Raw genomic sequence first — 19,985 nt, 5'->3', positions numbered from 1 at the left:
ATTTGAAACATCAACACTCTATTACTTGTCATAAGTTACTGGACACATAACTCAAAACTGATCATCACAAATGAGGTCGTTTGAGACAGTGGTTGAGAACAGCTGATTAAGACAAAGCTACGAAACATGAAGCACTTTCTGCTCTTATCATTTTATTTTCCAGAAGCTGAAATGACCATACACTCAGTAAGAACTAATAACTGACTCATTCTTACCCTCACTGTTCTCTATAAAATAGGTTCTGCACGCCCCAGGAGAAACCTTTCTTTAAAGCAAACGACGTTAAAAATTCCTTTTCAGTTATTTTTCTCCGGTACCAATGAGGTCCACCAAGTTGCTGTTGTCTCCAGTCAAAAGCCAGCCCACAGCCCCACACGCTTACTTCCAGGAGGCTGTGTTGCTGATCCCTGCACAGCGATATAAACTCACTGCACCAGCGTGACAATACTGGTCTCCTTCAAAATCGGCAACTGGTATGTTTTTGGCTTTTTGGTGTTTTGTGCGTTTGTGTTTTACCTCTTGGACAAAATATGTTTGGTAAAGTTGCTGGGCTCTCGATCAGCCTGGTTTTATTTCTGTTTATATATATAAAGCATCCCCAAATATTGATCACATGATGAAATACAACCAAAAATGAGAAGTCCTAACAAAGGTGTCAATCTGGATGTGTTAAAAAGAGAAATAAATCTGAGAAAGCCAGACGAGAAACCACACAGACAGCCACATACTCCAAACAAGGCTAAAGTTAGTAAAGCAAAATATAGCAACCCAAAGCTAGTAACATCATGACCCTTAATAGCCTACAGAATTAGACACTCCATCCACATGAACAGATCTGAGCTCTTCAGATCACCCCACATGCTGAGTGGCAGTAAAGATTTTGTTTTATTTATGAAAAACAAAAAGACCTTTAACTTTATAAAGGATACTAGCGTTTGAAGTCTTTGGGCCCAAATTAGAGAGGGGGACGAGAAAAGGAAAAGTATTAGGGTATATTTTAAGGTTTCTTATTACTACCGAAGGGAGGGGTAGTCAAGGCAAAGTGCCAAAGTTAAAACAAAAACAGCATATAGAAATCTGGAGCTGCTTGTTTAAAAAAACAAAGACCATAAACTGTTCAAGCAACAGTGTCCTTTGTCTTATCCGATAGAATGCTGCGCCATCCAAAAGAAAAAAGGCAGGTCCCCCCACCCATCCCTGACCTTTTAGCCTTTTGAAGACCTTGATCAGTTTCCACTAAAATACTTCATTTTCAGTCATGTTTAGAAGTACACATTTGTAGAGGTTTTTACCCATTTAGGTGCCAAGGATTTCCCTTTGGCAGTCTGGCAAAACCTACTGAGCCCTTCTCAGAAAAATGGTTTAATTGCATAAAATAAAATACAAAGGACTACAAGTGAAAATAATTATACTTAGTTATCAAGACGGTTTTAAGTTACGAGACGATAATGTATGCAGTTCTGTATTCATGCACCAAATAACAAAGCTAGCAGCAGTTCTATTTGTTGCCTATACTCATGAAATGCTAAATTTCAGTCTGACTATAGTGAAAATAGAGATGCATCCCGCCCCCACCCAAGTTCAAGGGCTTCCTGAAGGACCCTAAAACCCCTTGGTTGGGTTTGGAAGAGCCAATAAAAATATATCTGGTGAAGCATCAAATTAAAAATAAAGCCTGGCAAAACATATTATCCACTCAACTGTGCAATATTTTTCCAAAAAACCATGATGGGTCCTGAGTCAGCAAGAGAGCTGCATGCTTCAAACTGAATCCAGAAAGGGATTCAGCTTCCCCCATGCAAGTTACAAAAAGTCTGAAGCTTTGAGAAACTGACAGCACTGCTGGAGTCTGCCTTGAAGTGGGAAAACAGTGACCCGGCAGTGCAGTGATCCAGCTCAATTGTGAACTTGAACAAATCTCCTTCCTTTCTGGAGCCTCAGTTTCTTTTTCGTTAGTAAAATAAAAGGGCTAAACACACACCATGACCTCGCAGGTCCCTTCCAGGTCTAAAATCCTATCTTCGGATTATCTCTTCCTTATGCTGGCTTTTGTAGCCTATTTAGATTAATTTCAAAACATTATTGCCTTGCTTACGTTTGGAACAGAAAGTCGTACCAAATCTGAATGTCTTAACATATAATCAAACACCAATGAGCCAAATATACGCATACCATTACCACCTTTTTTAAAAACCCTGTTTTGCACATATCTACTTCAAAAAAGTAATCACAGCGTTGGTCTTTTCTGCTATTTAAAGTCAGTTCCCATTAGAATTCTAGCACCATCACCTTAAGAATATTCAAAATTAACACACAGAATGTTAACTATGCATTTTCCACATTAAACCAAGGAACAGTATGACAGGGTATACACCAGGAAGGGCCCTTAAAGATCACCTAATCCAATCATGTTTCATTATCACTTTAGACAGAGAAGGTAGAAGACTAATCCAAAGTCACAACGCTGGTTGGCAAGAAAGCAGAGATTCAATCCAGGTCTCCTGACTGTACCTTTATGCTCTCTCCACTACACTCTCAAATCCAGACACACTTCCCCAACTTAGGCTTAAAAGGAATAGCAAGAAAGACCTGACGGTCAGACTAGTCATTTTCTCTACTTTGAATTACGTAATGGGCACAACAAGGGATGGTGGCATGACACATTCATTGGCTGGAATCAAGAAATAACGAAATTCCATTAATCCACCAAAAAGGTGATGACCCAACTAACATCCTAACTACCTGGCAATTCTCTTAGTACTGTACAGTATGTGAAAAGACCCATATTTGCATATGGATTTAGACATATAGCTATATGCAAATAGCTATACATATAAACCTCTTCACACATACATATATAAGTATACACATATATAGACATACACATATATACATATATATATAGTTCCTCAGTCTGCTTGCCAGGATTTCTCACTAACATTTTACCATGAAATTTAAAAGAGAAAAGAAAAAAGGAGAAATTTAGAGGAAAACAAAAAGGTAGTTACACAACAGCTTAAAAAAAAAAAAGCACTGTGTTTTATAGGCAAAAGCTTCTATCAATATCAATATTGGTCATTTTTAGACATCAACACTAATTTTATCAATAAGAAAACCTACTAGAAATTCTTTACCAATATTTACATCCCAGATGATCAGATATGCAAAGCTGATGTTTGATTGTTATTGTTGTTTTAAGAGGGCACTGGCTTGAATCCGATGGATAGGATATGAATTAGTAAGGGTCTCTCTTTTTTTTTTTTTTTTAATGTTTATTTTTGAGACAGAGAGGGACAGAGCGTGAGCAGTAGAGGGGCCAAGAGAGAGGGAGACACAGAATCAGAATCTGGCTCCAGGTTCCAAGCTGCCAGCACAGAGCCTGATGTGGGGCTCGAACTCAAAAACTGCAAGATCATGACCTGAGCTGAAGTCAAACACTTAACTGACTGAGCCAAGTAAGGGTCTCGTTAGAGTCTACCTACTACTCACTATTTCCCCAGCATTCTTCAATGTGCTTGATATTTCTAGAGAGTCAGAAATCTACTCTCGAAAGAAAGACAGAAAAGAAAAAAGAAAAGAAAAGAAAAGAAAAGAAAAGAAAAGAAAAGAAAAAAGAAAAGAAAAGAAAACAAGCAAGCAGGCAGTCACGAAGGAAGGAAGGAAGTTAGGAAGAAAGAAAGCAAGCAAGCAGGCATGAAGGAAGGAAGGAAGGAAGGAAGGGAGGGAGGAAGGAAGTTAGGAAGAAAGAAAGCAAGCAAGAAGGAAAAAAAGAAAAGAACAATTCTTCTCAAGTATTAAAAAACCTGACCAGTATCTTCTCAGTAGTCTGATGTCAACTCACATTTCACTTCCTCAGACAGACCTGCCCTGACCCCCTAGCTAAAGAAAGCAATACCTACCTGGGGCAGACATTCCCTAAGTTAACCTCCTTCTGTTGAAAATTTGGCAACACCTGACATTGCCATTTATTATCCATTTGTTTACTCGTTTGTTTCTGCTCACCCTGTCCCTCCACACTAAAATGAAAGCGCCTTGTTCACTGCTGGATCCTCAATGCCTAAGCAGTACTGGCACATAATAGGTGCACATATAACTGCCGAGCGTCTGGTCCAAAATATTCAAGTGCCAACTATGTCATACTTAGTGTCTCCTGGAAAACCATTAGTCAGGGACAAAGCACACGCAATGAGTAATGCATTTACATAGCCTACTTTAGAGTAAGCCTATGATACCAAGACAATCCTGGGTATAAATCCTTTCCACGGCTTTGGAATGCCCTGCACTTCCAGCTAGAAACGCAAAACCTCTCCAGGCCCACTCACACGCTGCTTCTCTGAAACATCTCAACAATGATTTCCTCAAAAGGAAATAATGAAATAAAGTTCTGGCATAAGTTAATCTTTCCTGTCAGGTTCACAGAGTATGTTAAACATGCTTTGAAGCCAGACACACAAACAAAATCAAACTCCACAAAATTAGGTTGGGCTGAAGTTACATAAGACCAGCTAACCTCCTGCTTTCTCCCTCATTCAGCCCTCCTTCCGGTGAACCCTGACATCTGTCTTTTCAGCACAACTCAGATGCAGATGACAAAAACCGCTTATCTGCAAACTTCAAAATAGGTAATGAGATTTCCAATATTATTCCACTTAATACTGTAGCAACTGTACCAACAAAGTGAGGAGGAATAGACCACTTCCAGCTGTACGGTGTCTGGAAGCTTCTCTTAAAAATTCTCTTCAAAATTATTTTTAAGCCCACACTTACTTCAAGGCATTCAGTTATCAAAACACGTTTTTCAGAGTTCCCTGAGTTTTTCCATACCCGTGGCTCCTCATATGTGTGAGAAGCCTACCTATCAGCACAGATGACGGTCTGAACACAGGTCTTTCAAGAGAGAGGACAAAAGCGCGGTTCCCAGGAGTGACACATCCAAAGGAGAAAATAATCCTTTCTCCTCCTAAATATTAAATCCAAGTTGCTTCCTCTCCCGAGTTTCCTGCACTTCCCTCCTCCCCATTCTGCTCCCCTTTCACTGCCCACTTTATCCTGCTTTAATCCTACGAAGCCTCTCTCCCGGCTTATTAAGGGTAAACAATAGAAATGTCACAAGGAAACTCAGGAAGTAGATGAAGTCTCTAATTGCCGCCGTTTAACGATTGTGTATAATTACTATCTTCAAAATGTGGTTTTCACAAGCGGAGAGGGAGCCGAGGCGGGCGAGCTCCACGCCGCCAGGAGCACATCAGCGAGGCCGCGGCCCGGGACGGAGGGGATGCGGCCCCGCGCCCCGGGGCCCCGGCAGGCGCAGCCGCGTCCCTGCCCCCCCCCCCCAACCCCCGGACACTGGCGGCTGGGAAAACGGAGGGCCGGCCTGCCCGCCCAGGTCACAGACAGTTCACAGCCCCCGGCTGCGGCTACCCGCGGCGGTCACCATAACAATATGCAAAGCGCTACCCGCGGACACCCACCCCGCAGATCTCGCTGCCCGCGGCAGCCAAGCCCGCAGCGCCGCGCTCCGAGTTCCGGGACCCGAGACCACAGTCCCCCGGGGCAGAGGGGTCCCGGGGACCGGGCTCCACCGGCTTTTCAGCTTCGCCAACTGGGGGATCTCCTCCGACACCGCGAGGTGCCTGCGACGGTGGCGCCTTGGCCCGGTCCCTAGCGACCCTCCCCGACCCAGGACGCGCGGGGAAGTCGAGCAGGGGTCCCCCGTGGTACGGACCGGGACTTGGTCCCTGAACGCTGCGCCTCGCGGGGCGCGGTGTCGCCACAGTCCCTCCCTTCCCGGGGCCGGCCCCGCTCCGCCACTTCCTCGGCTGCTGCCGTCCTCCGCCGGGAAGGCGCGTCTCGGTGGTCTCTGCAGCACCCCGCGCGCGCTGATGGGGAGCACAGCTCCCCGGGCGCCTGCCGCCCGGGCCCCTGAGCCGCCCCCGGCGCCCCAGCCGTCCCCAGAGAGCGCCCGAGCCGTCCTCCTGGCCCCGCTCGGAGATGCGGGCGCCCGGCAGTCACCCAGCCCGGAGCGCTCGCCGCCCGCCGCCTCGGAGATCTCGGGACTCACCCTAGTACTACTAGCTCCCCATATTTCACAGGCTCCTTATTGGGGGCGCAGTGCTCCTCCTGGCCGGGGGAAAACATGGAGCCCCGATCGGCCGCCGCCGCCGCCTCCTCCGCCGCGATCCCCGCGGAGTCCGCGCCGCCGCTACAATCCCATCCTGAGAACGGGGTGAGCGCGCCGGGGAAGGGCACGGCGGCGAAGGGGGCGCGGGGCGGCCAGTCCCGCGGCTGCTCCGTCGTGGCTGTGCGGCTGCCCCGCCGGGCTCCCCGGAGCTCCGCTCGCGCCGCCGCTCCGAGCAGGACTCGGCAACAAATGGGACCGGGCAGCAGGGGGACCTGCCCGCGCCAAGCGCCGCCGCCGCCGCCGCCGCCGCCGCCGCCGCCGCCGCCGCCGGAGCCCCGCCAGGGAAGGAGGGAGGGAGAAAGCCAGCGCGGGAGGGGCGGGGGCAGCGGGCGGGGGAGGGGCGGGGGCAGGACCGCTGAGCCGCCCCGCCGGCGCGCAGGCAGGTGGGAACCGCCCGGCCCTCCGCCCGAAGCCGCGCTGCCCCCCGCCCTCCCCGCGCCCCCTCCCTCTGGCGCGTGGGGCGGCCAGCACCCTCTCCCGCCCCCCTCGGGCCCCGCGGTGGATCGGCCCCCGTGTTATGTAAACATAGAGTAAAAGGGAAAGGAAGTTCTTAAAGGAGCAGCTCTATTTTTTTTCTCTCGCTTCCTTCCCCAAACTTACAGCAAGGGGTTCTCAGCCCTTGCAACCCAGTTCTCTAGCTGCTGAAAACTGCAAAGGATCCCGGAAACGCAGTCCTCGAGGTTCCCAAGCCTAGCCTAGCAGTCCCGGGTTTCCTTAGATGTAAAAAAAGAACTTCCTCTCGGAGTTAGAGAGCATTTGCTTTCTCGGTGCCATTGTGTACATCTGTAACACGCACCTGGGCGCCTCCTCCTCTTCCAAAATCAAGTCTTTCAAAGCTTGGAGGTATCTAGAAATCTGGAGAGTTTTGCTAATTGGTGCTGGATTAGAGGGAGTTTTGAGTTTTGAAGGCACTTGGAGCACCCTGCCAGTGTATAGGGTATAGCTACCCTGTTTGTGGTCAGCAAAGTTCCACAGGATTAAAAAAAAAAAAGGGGGGGGTTGGTTTTTGGGTTTTTTACTTTTCTTTTTTTTAATCCATACTCCATCCACTTTTCTCATACCCTCTTTCACTACCCTAAGAAATTTAAGAGGAACTTACCTGGGTGAACTTTTTAGTGAATATAAATGTTCCTTTATTACCATAATGTAGACAATGCACTATGCTATGGCTTTAATATGGTTTGGGGTATAATAGATGTACTCACTGCTGTTTTTCATCATGCAGGATTTTATTGTTTTACCATTTATTAAGCACTGGTAACATGCTGGAAACTGCATATTATTGCCAGTCACTGCCTCCCAAGTCTGCTAAATATTTAAAGAAATAAATACTGCAAAAGCTACCCTGTGTATAAACAATGACTGATTAGCCGTGACCCTAAGGAAAGGGCTAGAAAAAAAATAATTACATCTATCACCTTCCACTCTGCCATTTGCCACCCTTTGCCTAACATTCTCTGACACGTTATTACTACAGTTACATGATGCTTCAGAAAATTTTACTTCAGTTATTAACTGATTTTTTTTAATTGAGGCTTTAGAAATAAATTACTTCAATAACTATAGCTACACCGTTGGTAAGCCAAACACACACACACAAAAGTGAAACCATTAACTTGTTTCAGCTAAGTACAGAAATTCTATACTTCAACTGAATATAGCTATTCTGCACATTTTATAAATTCTCTGTATTTTTAAATATATATTCTGTTTTACTTTAAACCAACAATCCTTCACTAACGGGTTAAATGTCTTCTCACTAGTGTTTTGATGTGAATTTCTGTCTGAATTTGTTTGATTAATGTTACCTTCATCTGTGGACTCTATGCTTCTACTTACCATGTAGAAGTGTTACTAGCAAAGATCTATCGGAATCATGCCATAGTTATGCAGTCCCCTGTTATTATAGTACTTGGCCCTGTCATTCTAACTTCTCCAGGCTTGTTCTGTTGCTGCTACTGCTCTCTAGGCTGCAATTACCTCCTCCCTCCTTCTCTCTTGGCATGCTGTGCTTTTGTGCATTGCATTACACTATTCTGGCTCCATTTCCTCCTTGCTGTGCTCTGCATCTGCTCTTAGGAAGATAGAAACAAATATTTATTAACCTCCTACTAAGTTCCAAACACTAGCCTGAGAGTGTCCCATAGGATGTCCCAGTCTTCGAAGGTTCTTCATTCTAGCTGTCCGCCCATGGTGCCCCTGATTTTCAGAAGGGCAGCGCTCTCTGTTCCCCCAGCATGTCTTTGAGCATGTTTATAGTTCTGACGCAGGTCTGTCTTTATCAGAATTATTTAGGAACTGTTGCTTTGAATAAGTTTTTGTATCAGGGGAGACTTTTATCCTAGGCAGCTCAGGGCTTGAAGACCAGGTTTATAAATCACTCCCAGACCTGAAAGCCTCAGGAATGTATACAGCCGCCAGAAGTGGAAATCCAAATGAGCACATGGGCTGAGTGAGGACTGCGGCAAATTGGCGAGCCTGTGCCATCTAAAATGAGCATCGCTCTTCTGCAGATAATGGTTACCATGTGACAATAACAGGTCACTGTTGCTAAATTTAACTTTTCTTAAAGCCCATATCCGAAATTTTATGCCAAATTTCCCAATTTCCACCTGTCACGCAACTCATTCAAGTTGATTTTTTTTAACACATTTTTTTTTTTTTTTTTTTTACTACATTGGGCTCAAGGTCTGCAAATTTGCGTTCTCTGATTTCAAGGAAACTTACAAAGGTAAAGGTAAAGGAACACACACACACACACTCTCTTTTTTTAATCTTTATTTTTGAGACAAAGAGACAGTGTGTGAGTGGGGGAGGAACACAGAGAGAGGGAGACACAGAATCTGAAGCAGGCTCCAAGCTGTCAGCATGGAGCTCCATGGGAGGCTCAACGTGGGGCTGGACGCAGGGATGGATGCAGGGCTGGATGCAGGACTGGATGCAGGGCTCATCATGGGGCTCCTCATGGGGCTGGAACTCACAAACCACGAGATCATGACCTGAGCCGAAGCCGGATGCTTAACCGACTGAGCCACCCTGGCGTCCCAGTAAAGGAACACTTTTACGTGGTATCAAATGGCAGCGATGGGAGGGAAGCAGAGCAGTGGGGCATAAACTTAACTTTTTCAGAGTTGGTGACTTATGTCCCTTTGCAAGGCGGCTTGCACCTTTCTCTGCCCATCCTTTTTAGAGTTTTCTGCTCACAAGTTAAGCCCACTGGAACATTACCCCTACCATCCCTAGCTAGTATTAGGAATCTGGTTGTAGCATAAATTTATCTCTTCTTGAATGTAACTGTTTTAGTTTATAGCTTCAGGCTGTTGGGACAATCTGGCTGTGCCATCTGCCAACCCACCGAAAGCCACGGTGGGTTTGACCGACCTAGCTGCCAGGGCAGACCCACCCATCCCCTCCCTGCTTGCCATTCCATTTACATCTCTCCTAAACTACTCTCCTAAAGAGGATGGCCCACTCACTGCATCCCACAGGGAGTTGATGCTATTTCTTGGGCTACCAAAGGCCATATGTTTACTACACAAATAAATAATGTAAGGCTTTCTCTTGATTTCTCTCCCTGTGATGTCTACCTCTTTTAAGTTAGAATGAAAACATTTAGTGAAGAAGTTTGCTTGTCTTAACCATACTCTGAATGAAGCCAATCAAAAACCTTCCAGTACTTCCAGAAGAAAGAGTCTAATTTTTGATCACTCTATATTCTACCTTACATGTTTATGTTTGCAGACTTAAAAGAGTAAAAGGATACTTTAAAATCTTATTTTATTTTAGTCATCCATAGTCTCATTACCCAGAAAACAGCCTTATGACATTTTTTTGTGGATTTCCTTCATCTTTTTTATTTTTAATTTTTTGACAGAGCAGTGATAATATGATTTGTAATCACCCTTTATACAGCTTGTTACCTCCCCCCGTTTTCACCTCATGTTATATTGTGAGTTTTCTCTTGTCAATAAACTTCATAAACATTTTTGTTGTTTTATCATATATGTCAGCTTCTACTAACCATTCCTTTCTCGTGGAACATTGGGAAGATTTCTAAATTTTGGTTTTATAAATAAACATATTTGCATTTGCTATTGCTGCATGAGAACAGACTCCTACAAGTAAAATTATTACATCAAAGGGTACAAACACTTTTAAGACCCTTTGATGCATATTTCCAAAGTGTTTTCCAAAACGGTTATGCCTGCCAATTTACACTGTAACTAGCAGTAAATGAGAGAGCTGCCTCAGGGAACTCTCACCAGCTTTTAAAACCCTTGCTAATGTGACAGGTGATCATTTTTTATTTGCATTTCTTTGACTGCTATTGTGAGGTGTACCCACTTTTTATTATCATGGTAAAAAACGCATAACATGAGATCTACCCTCAACAGATTTTTTTTTAGAGTACTGTATGGTATTGTTAACTCTAAACACAGTGCTGTCCAGCAGCTCTCCCTAACTTTGTCATCTTGCATGACCGAAACTTTATACTCCTTGAACAGCAATTCCTCATTTCTCTCTCCTCGCAGCCCCTGGCAACCACCATTGCACTTTCTACTTCCGTGAGTTTGACAATTTTAGATACCTCGTATAAGTGGAATCATGCATTATTTCTCCTTCTGTGCTGGCTTAGTTTTTAGCAAGCTGTCCTCAAGGTTTACCTATGACGTGGCATAAAACAGGATTTCCTTCTTGTTATGGCTCAGTAATATCCATTTTATGTATACACTACAATTTTTTTTAGAGCTTCATCTGCCAGTGGGCCTACAGGACAGCTACAGGTTGTCCTCACCACTTGGCTATTGTGAATAATGCTGCAACGAACACAAAAGTGGGGATCTCTTTGGGTGCCTGACTTCAGTTATTTCGAGTAAACACCCAGAAGTTGAACTGCTAGATCATATAGTTAGTTCTATTTTTAATTTTTTTTTTGAGGAAACTCCCTTTAGTTTTCCATAATTGCAGCACCATTTTATATTCCCACGAGCGGGCACAAAGGTTCCAATTTCTCTACATCCCCATCAACATTTGCTACTTTGGGGGTTGTTTTGTTTTGTTGATCGTGAACATCCTAAAAGGTGTGAGATAGTTCATTGTGGTTTTGATTTGCATTTCCCTAATAATTGGTGATGTTGAACATCTTTTCATATATCTGGTGTTTATCTTCTTTGGAGAAATATCTATTCAGTTCTTTTGCCCACCTTTAAGTTGGGTTATTTCTTTTTTTGCTATTGAATGATATGAGTTTCTTATGTTTTTTGGATATTAACTCTTTATCAGACATATGGTTTGCAAATATTTTCTCCCACTCTATAGGTTGCATTTCCACACTGTTGGTTATTTCCTTTGCTGTGGAAAAGCTTTTTAGTTTGATGTTGTCCCATTTGTCTCTTTTTGCTTTTGTTGCTGGTGGTTTTTGGTGTCAAATCCAAGAAATCATTGCCAAGACCAGTATCATAAAACATTTCCCCTTTGTTTTCTGTTAGGAGTTTTACAGTTTCAGATCTTACGTTCAAGTCTTTGATCCATTTGAGCTGATTTTTTTGTATGGTGTAAGATGAGGGTCCAATTTCATTCTTTTACATGTGGATATCCAGTTTTCCCAGCACATTTATTGAGGGGACTCTCCTTTTCCATTGTGTCTTCTTAGCACCCTTGTTAAAGATTGGTTGACCATATTTGTGTATGATTGTTCCTGGACTCTGTTCCATTGGTCTGTAAGTCTATCTTTATGCCAGTACCATACCGTTTTGATTACTGTAGCTTTGTAATATGTTTTGAAATCAGGAGGTGTGAGACCTCTTATTTGTTCTTTTTAAGATTGTTTGGGCTATTTGGGGTTCTTTGTGGTTCCATATGAATTTTAAAATTGTTTTTTCTATTCTATTAAAAAGTTGGGGTTTTGACAGATTGCATTAAATCTGTAGGTTGTTTTAGGTAGTATGAACATTTTAACAATACAAAGTCTTCCAATCCACGAACAGGAGATGTCTTCCCATTTATTTGTGTCTTCTCTCATTTCTTTCATAGATGTTTCGTACTTTTTAGTGTAAAACTCTTGGCTCCTTGGCTTATTCCTAAGTATTTTATTCTTTCTTATGCTACTGTAAATGGCATTGTTTTCTCAGTGTCCTTGTCAGATAGTTCATTGTGGGGGCATCAAAACACATCTAATTTTGGCATATTGATTTTGTGTCCTGCAACTTTACTGAGTTCTTTTATTACCTCTAACGGCTTTTTTCTGGTAGAATTTTTAGGCATGTCTACGTATAAGATCATGTCATCTGTGAGCAGAGATAATTTTACTTCTTTTCCAATCTGGATGCCTTTGATTTCTTTGTCTTGCCTAACTGCTCTGGTTATCTTGCCTAACTGAATAGAGGTGGCAAGAATGGACATCCTTGCCCTTTGTTCCTGATCTTAGAGGAAACACTTTCAGTTTCTCACCATTGAGTTTGATGTTAGCTGTAGCCTTTTCATACGTGGTCTTTCTTATGTTGAGATAACTTCCTTTTATTCCTGGTTTGAGGTTTTTCTTGTTTTGTTTTGTTTCAATCAAGAAATGGTGTTAGATTTTGTCAAATGCTTTTTCTGCCACATATTAAGAGCATCATGAGATTTTGATCCTTTATTCTGCTAATGTGTCAAACCATCCTCATACACCAGGGATAAATCTCACTTGGTCATGGTGTATGATCCTTTTAATATGCTGTTAAACTTAGTTTGCTAGTATTTTGTTGAGAATTTCTTCATCTATATCCATCAGGGATACTGGCCTGATGTTTTTCTTTTTCTAGCTTTGGTATCAGGATAATACTGGCTTCATAAAATGAGTTTGGAAGTGTTTCCTCTTCTTCAACTTTTTGGAAGAGTTTGAGAAAAATTGATGTTAATTCCTTAAATGTTTAGTGGAATTGCTCTTTCCTATCTTGCAAGATGACAGGTGAAATGCTGAGAAGCTCAATACTGAAGAGAAGAAACCTGGGGCACTTGGGTGGCTCAGTCAGTTAAGTGTCCAACTTCTGCTCAGGTCCTGATCTTGAGGTTCATGTGTTCAAGCCCCGCATGGGGCTCTGTGCTGACAGCTCAGAGCCTGGAGCCTGCTTTGGATTCTGTGTCTCCCTCTCTCTTTGCCCCTCCCCCACTGACAAAAATAAACATTAAAAAAAAAAAAGTAACCTCAAGACTAAAACACCTAAAAAGGGGAAGCCCCACTGCAGCTGAAATCCTGTCCTAGTCAGAGGAATTGGCAGATATTCCTAATCAGCTATGTATTCCAGAAAGGCCATGTGCAAGAGGAAGTATTCAGCAGCTAAATACAGGGTTGAAAAGAAAAAGAAGGGGAGGGTTCTTGCTACTGTCACAAAACCAGTTGGTGGTGACAGAATGCGTAGGTATAATCCTACTGAAGATGTGCCTCAAAAGCTGTTGAGCCACGGCTAAAAACCTTTCAGTCAGCATGTGAGGAAGCTGCAAGCTAGTATCACCCCTGGGACCATTTTGATCATCCTCATTGGGTGCCACAGGGGCAAGAGGGTGGTTTTCCTGAAGCAGCTGAGCAGTGGCTTGCTATCTGTGACTGGACTGCTAGCCTTCAACTGAGTTCCTCTGTGTAGAACACACTAGAAATTTGTCACTGGCACCTCCACCATTGATATCAGCAATGTGAAAAATCCCCAAATATCTCACTGAGGCTTGCTTCAAGAAGAAGCTGCGTAAACTCAGACACCAGGAAGGTGAGATCTTCCACACGGAGAAAGAGAAACATGAGATTATAGAGCACTGCAAGGTTGACCAGAAAGCTGTGGACCCACAAAGCTGTTCCTCAACTTCAGGGCTACATCCACTTTGTGTTTTCTCTCACAAATGGAGTGTACCCTCACAAATTGGTGTTCTAGATTTCTTACAAAGAACCTAATTAAATAACTGATAAATGATAGATGATACATAGATAGATGATAGATAGATAGATAGATAGATAGATAGATAGATAGTGGAAGTCACCAGTGAAGTCATCATCCTGGAATTTTCTTTGTTGGAGGTTTTTGATTGCTAATTAAATCTCTTTACTAGTTATAGGTCTGTTCAGCTTTTCTATTACTTCACAATTCAATCTTGATAAGTTACATGTTTCCAGAAATTCATCTATTTCTTTTAGGTTATCCTGTTGGTTGGTGTAGTTATTCTTTGTACTTTTGTAATCCTTTTTATTTCTGAAGAAGTGGTAATATTTATTTTATTTCTGATTTTATTTACTGGAGTCTTTCTCTTTTATGCTTAGCTAGTCTAGCTAAAGACTTGTCGACTTCATTGATGTTTTCAAAAAAAAACAACTCTTAGTTTTGTTGATTTTTTTCTATTCTCTATTTTGTTTATTTCTGCTCTAATCTCCATTGCCTTCCTCCTGCTAACTTGTGGCTTAGTTTGTTCTTCTTTTTCTAGTTCCTCGGGGGGTGGGGGTAGAATTAGGTTGTTTATTTAAGATTCTATGTCTTTTGTAGTATAGGCATTTATCATTATAAAGTTCCCTCTTAGTACTGTTTGCTGCATCCCATAAGTTTGGTATGTGGTACTTTTATTTTCATTTGTCTCAAGATACATTGTAACTTCCTTTTAATTTCTTCTTTGCCCCATTGATTATTCAAGAATATGTTGTTTAATTTCCAAATATTTGTGAATTCTCTAATTTTCTTTGCTATTTATTTCTAGTTTAATTCCATTGTGGTCAGAAAAAAAATATGAATATGATTTCACTCTCCTTAAATTTGTTAACATTTGTTTTGTTATCTAATGTGTGACCTATCCTGGACAATGTTCTATTTGTACTTGAGAAAAACGTGCGTTCTGCTGTTGCGTGAAGGTAGTCACTTTCTAAACAGACACATGGTTGGGTCATGTTGAACTTGTGGTCAATAAAATTTTAACTTTTTGTCAGGTGAATTGCTTTTAAGCGGGACACATTTCACCAGGAACTGTATAACTGAATTACTGAATCTAAGTGAAATATTAAATATTTATTTCTGTTATATTTCCAATTTATTAGGTTTAGGCTATTGTATAGGTCCTTTCCCCCCCTCTTTTAAAGAGGCTTTAATTATTGTAATAAGTAATACATACAGGTAGTAAACAATTCAAATAATACAACAGAGTGAAAAATGTTTTACTCCCATTTTCATCCTGCCATTCTTCTCCCTAGTGGACACCACTGTTATCAATTTCTTGTGTATCTTTCCAGTGCTATTCCTTGTATATATTTGTATAAATAATATTTAAGAAAACACACAGAAATAGAAGCACACTAAACATACTATTCTATACCTACCTCCTTCCACTTACCATGGAGACCAGGAAAGGCCTCTTTAAGGAGGGCTTTGAGCAGATAGCGGAATTATGACAAGACAGAGTCACCTGTGCAAAATCTGTGGAAGATCCAAGGGAACAATGATATTCCATCTAGAAGATATAGCAAGTTCAAATGCCCTAAGATAGAAATGAGCTTGGCCTATACTAGCAGCAGAATGAACTCCATGTTGTCTAAACTTACTGAATGAGCAGGAAGGTATTATAAAATTAAGTTGGAGATGTAGGTAGAAGCCAGATCTTACAGGTCATCAGGATAATAATGTGAACATTTGCTTTGCTTCTCTGTGATACTATAAATCACTAGAGAGTTAGGTATGGTTGTTGAAACAATAAAAACAAAATCACCTAACAATGTTACCTATGTACCTATGTAGAGACCATAACATGTAAAATCAAGACAGACATTTTAGAAGCTCCACGATAGATGATTAAAGAATTAATTTTTCCATTCCTAGCTCAAGGCCAGAGTTACTGTGGACAATGAAGCATACTTGTAACAATGAGATAGCCCTGGAAGACAGCCTCCTTACTGTCAATCGCCACTGAGCCGGGGACACATGGAAAGAGGTTAAACTGAGGCAGAAGAAAGGCATCCTAAAAGAGTAAAGAAAGGGCAAGTTTAAGAGCCAGAGACCTCAGTTCCATATCACTTAATCCCTTTGTTCCTGTCTTACTTATCCCATCTGTGAAATAAGAATAATTGCCTGCCTATATATCTCGCAAAGTTTTTGAGAAAATCAAATGAAATAATGCATGTGACAGTAACTTGGGTGCTGCAAATAAAACGTGTATAGTCTTGTCATTTTTTCAATAAAACTACAGGACAAATTTTGTAGGGCGGAGGATGTGGAAATATTAAATAAAAATGAATCAGTAAATGTGTTAAAAACTTCCTGTACTTGTTCTGTGCAGTCCTGTAATAATAAGTCAATTTGATAAATATTTATTTAGGACCTATTATTTTATGGCACCATGACAGATAAAGCAAATGATAGAAGTGCATGAAAGACAGCAGGAAACCAGGAGTCCCAGGAGCTCACATTTTGGAGGTAAACTCTTAATCCCAAAACAAGGGACAGAGGGAGGGTATGGGACTCTGGATGGCACGGTCTGTGCAGTCTCCGGCTTTCCTGCTAGTTGTGAGATGTTCCAGTTGTAGCAACTAGAACCTTAGAACCTAAATAAGAAACGAATCCAAATGAGGATGCTCTGTACACTGGCAGGTGCTCCGCAGCTATATGATTATGAGGGAGTACTAAAAGATCAGTTGATATCAGAAAGCTAAATCTAAAATGCTGATCTACTGTTTTATCCACTTCCAACTTGCTTATGAATGTCCCTCCCACCTTGAATCACACTGGATGCATTTGTTTTATTCTTCCTTTTTCATGATCTTTTAGATTCAGCCATTACAATTGCTTACGTCAAGTGGTTGGATGTGTTTAGCTGCAGAATCAACACATGAGACACAGTGACCTAATCTCCACTACCACGTGCCAGTTCACATGAAAAATCCAAGGGCATGCTGATACAGACAGCCCAGCACAGATGGGACTGATCCCCACAGTCAACAGTGAAAGTCGGCACGAGCACCAGATAACAGGTAAATGTTGTAACTATTCCCCTAAGCTAAATAATAAGGCAAAATGACATTTTTCATTCTTTTTGAAGGACCTTGAACCAAGGTTGCAGCTTATTCACGGTAAAGGGGAAATTAAACACGTTAAGACCCACAAAATCAAAAGTGTCAATGCACAAAAATCCACATGCCTGGTAAATTTAAGTTCCTATTGACCTTTCTCTTTGCTTGGTCACCAATCAGTTATAGGAGGGGTCTTTCTCCTCTTGCACTCAATCCTTAGGTTGTGATTAACTAAAGTCAATATGCAAAGATCTGCAGTTCACCAAAAACAAGCCATAAATACATAAAAGGGAAGCAAAGAATCTTAGCCGAACTAACCACATTTATTTCTTCTATGAAATAATGAACATTTTATTACATGATAAGTGTTTTATTAACTGTGTCTTCGTCTATGTTCAGACCAACAGATGCTGAAAGCTAGTTAAAAAAAAAACAAAAACTTAAAAAATCAAATCCCTTGCCCTCCCCTCCTTCTCTAGGCATTTTAAAATTCATAATCTTTCTGTCATTTATCACAGACTCACCATATGTTTGCTACTATACATCATATTCAATACAGAACTTCCTTGCACTCTATAATCTTTTTATAATAAAATCATATGGATATTAAGTTGAAATGTCGATAGCTCTAAGCATAGTTTTTCATTCATAATTAGAGACTTTATTCAGCAACTTTTGAGGATAATGATACACCAGCTATCTATTACTGCAAAACAAAACCCCCCAAAAGTTAGCGGTTTAAACCAAAATCCAAAAACCACCCTTGGTCCCACCCTAGGTTAAAGGGTGAGGGCCATGAAGTTCTAACATGGCTGCTATGGGAGCAAGCGAGAAGGCAGGATGTGGGCTGAGAAAACACCTCCAATTGTCTCCTACAACTGTAATTCCAATGGAAAGAGAGCAGAAACATTTGAGTGTAAACAAAATGTTAAAGTATGAAGGTATTATATTTAGTACTACGTGTGGGATAAAAATGAGTAAGAACATAGCCAAAGAAGACACATTAAGCAAAGTAGGTGAGGCATAGTGAAAGGGGCCAACTACATAAAAGGAGAGAAGGAAGTTCATTCCAGGCGAGATATCTGAAAGATCTGAAACACAGGATGAATAATTCAAACTTAAAAAAAAAAAAATCTTGTTGAAGGTTTTGAAACAGGAGGTGATGAGGTCAAAATGGCAGGAGAGATATTGACATTCAATCACTTAAAATAAGTTAATAGACAGTGAGTGTCTACGGTGTGCCAGACCTTGTGCTGAACCCTGGGATTGTTTGAGTGGTGTGGTTCTAGAGCATCTGAAGGGTATACCCTGCCTGGAGGACAGCCAAAGGATTCTACTCTTGCATGTCATTGCAGAGAGAATGACGGTAAAGTCAGGACAGCTCAATGACAAAAAAAAAAAAAAAAAAAAAGGCAAATTAGAAAGGAACATCACCTTTAGTATAAAATGTCACTTTTCATTCTTTAGTTTTCTCTGCCTATAACTAAAGATAAATATGGATAATGTTATACTTCTTTCACAGAGTCAGCAAAGCAAAGTTTGATTTTATTTAGAGTATTAACAAAAAGCAAACAGCAAAGTTTTATTTAGAGTATTAACAAAAAACCCAGTGTCAAACAGGAACTTTGTGGCTGATCATCACATGGCCTTTAATAAGTCTCTACCTCTCTAAGCCTTAGTTTTGAAGTGCAGTAGCTAATGATAATAACAACACAGACTGTTGATTATTGCCAGGCACAGTTGTACAGGCTTTATACAAATTAACATATTTAATCCTTACAATAACCACATGAAATAGATCATTATCCTCATGATATAGACGAAGAAACTGAGGGATAGAGAATTTAAGTGTCTTGACCAGGGTTATACAGGTAGCAAGCAGCAGAACTGTGCTTTAGACTCAAAATATCTGGTTCCAGAATCCATGTGATATGCTATGATGCCTTGTAATTACTTTTTAAATTAAAAAATATTTTAATTTATACTTCTTGGAAATATTGGCTGAATGTCCTTTTATATGGCCACACCATGAATAGTTGGCATCATACATACACTTCTAGCATGTAGGACCATTTAACTAACTGGATATACTTCCTTGTCCTAAAGTGGCCAAAAGCACAGGGCCAAAGACGCCTATTCATAACATACTATAGGGAGGGGTGGGGGAAGGGGTCAACCCTCCAGTAAGAGCTTGGGGTTCTGAGGCCATTCGAGGGGCCCAGTATTCCCCCTTAGCATGAAAGAGAGCCGTTTCTCTCCCGGTGGATGCCAGTGACCACGGGCTCAATCTTCTGTTTCTACTGCACTACCTGGCACCACGCATATGCGCAGAGATGTGCACGTGCACGCAGACTCCCACGCTCTCCACTCAGGGTGGGCGCTCTCCTCGTTATTGCGGGAGGTCTGCAACACCCAGCTTTCTCCCAGAGCATTCTGCCCTAGCTGCCAGAGGGACTAGTGCAGCTGGCTGGGAAGTTTGCCTGCATCAGCATGGGTGAGGGAGAGGTCCAAGCGTGTTGCTTTGGGAAAGCAGGCCAACATTAAGATGCTTTGCATGGCTGCTAACCCCCAATTTTCTCAAATTTCATTACTGAAAGGATCAATGTCAGTGTAATAAATATATTATCAAGTTTCACGGTCTAATATCAGTTGGCAGCCCTTGGCCTTTCTACATTAGTTACCATAAACACACCAAATGTAGGTGGGATATTTGGGGCTGAATTGAAGCAAGCTCTTGGTAACAGGGCGTTAAAATTACAAATTTTACACAATTAAGTTAAAATGGTATCATTAAAA

The 19,985-nt window shown here is 41.7% G+C and overlaps 1 protein-coding gene and 1 pseudogene across 1 annotated transcript in view; one reads left to right on the top strand and one right to left on the bottom strand.

Annotated features, from left to right (window-relative positions):
- The window catches only part of PELI2 (pellino E3 ubiquitin protein ligase family member 2), a 195,672-nt gene extending 189,278 nt beyond the window's left edge, over positions 1-6,394 (bottom strand). Inside the window, exon 1 of the mRNA XM_042989775.1 lies at positions 6,062-6,394. Within this exon, the coding sequence (XP_042845709.1) occupies positions 6,062-6,138 (77 nt within the window). The 5' untranslated portion in view covers positions 6,139-6,394. The remainder of the gene's footprint in view (positions 1-6,061) is intronic.
- On the top strand, positions 6,137-14,082 carry LOC102950989 (annotated as a pseudogene).
- The last annotated feature ends 5,903 nt before the right edge of the window (positions 14,083-19,985 follow it).

The sequence above is a fragment of the Panthera tigris genome, chromosome B3 (genome assembly GCF_018350195.1).
Source record: "Panthera tigris isolate Pti1 chromosome B3, P.tigris_Pti1_mat1.1, whole genome shotgun sequence".
NCBI classification, from domain to species: Eukaryota; Metazoa; Chordata; class Mammalia; order Carnivora; family Felidae; genus Panthera; species Panthera tigris.
This window is presented reverse-complemented; position numbering and strand designations above follow the sequence as displayed.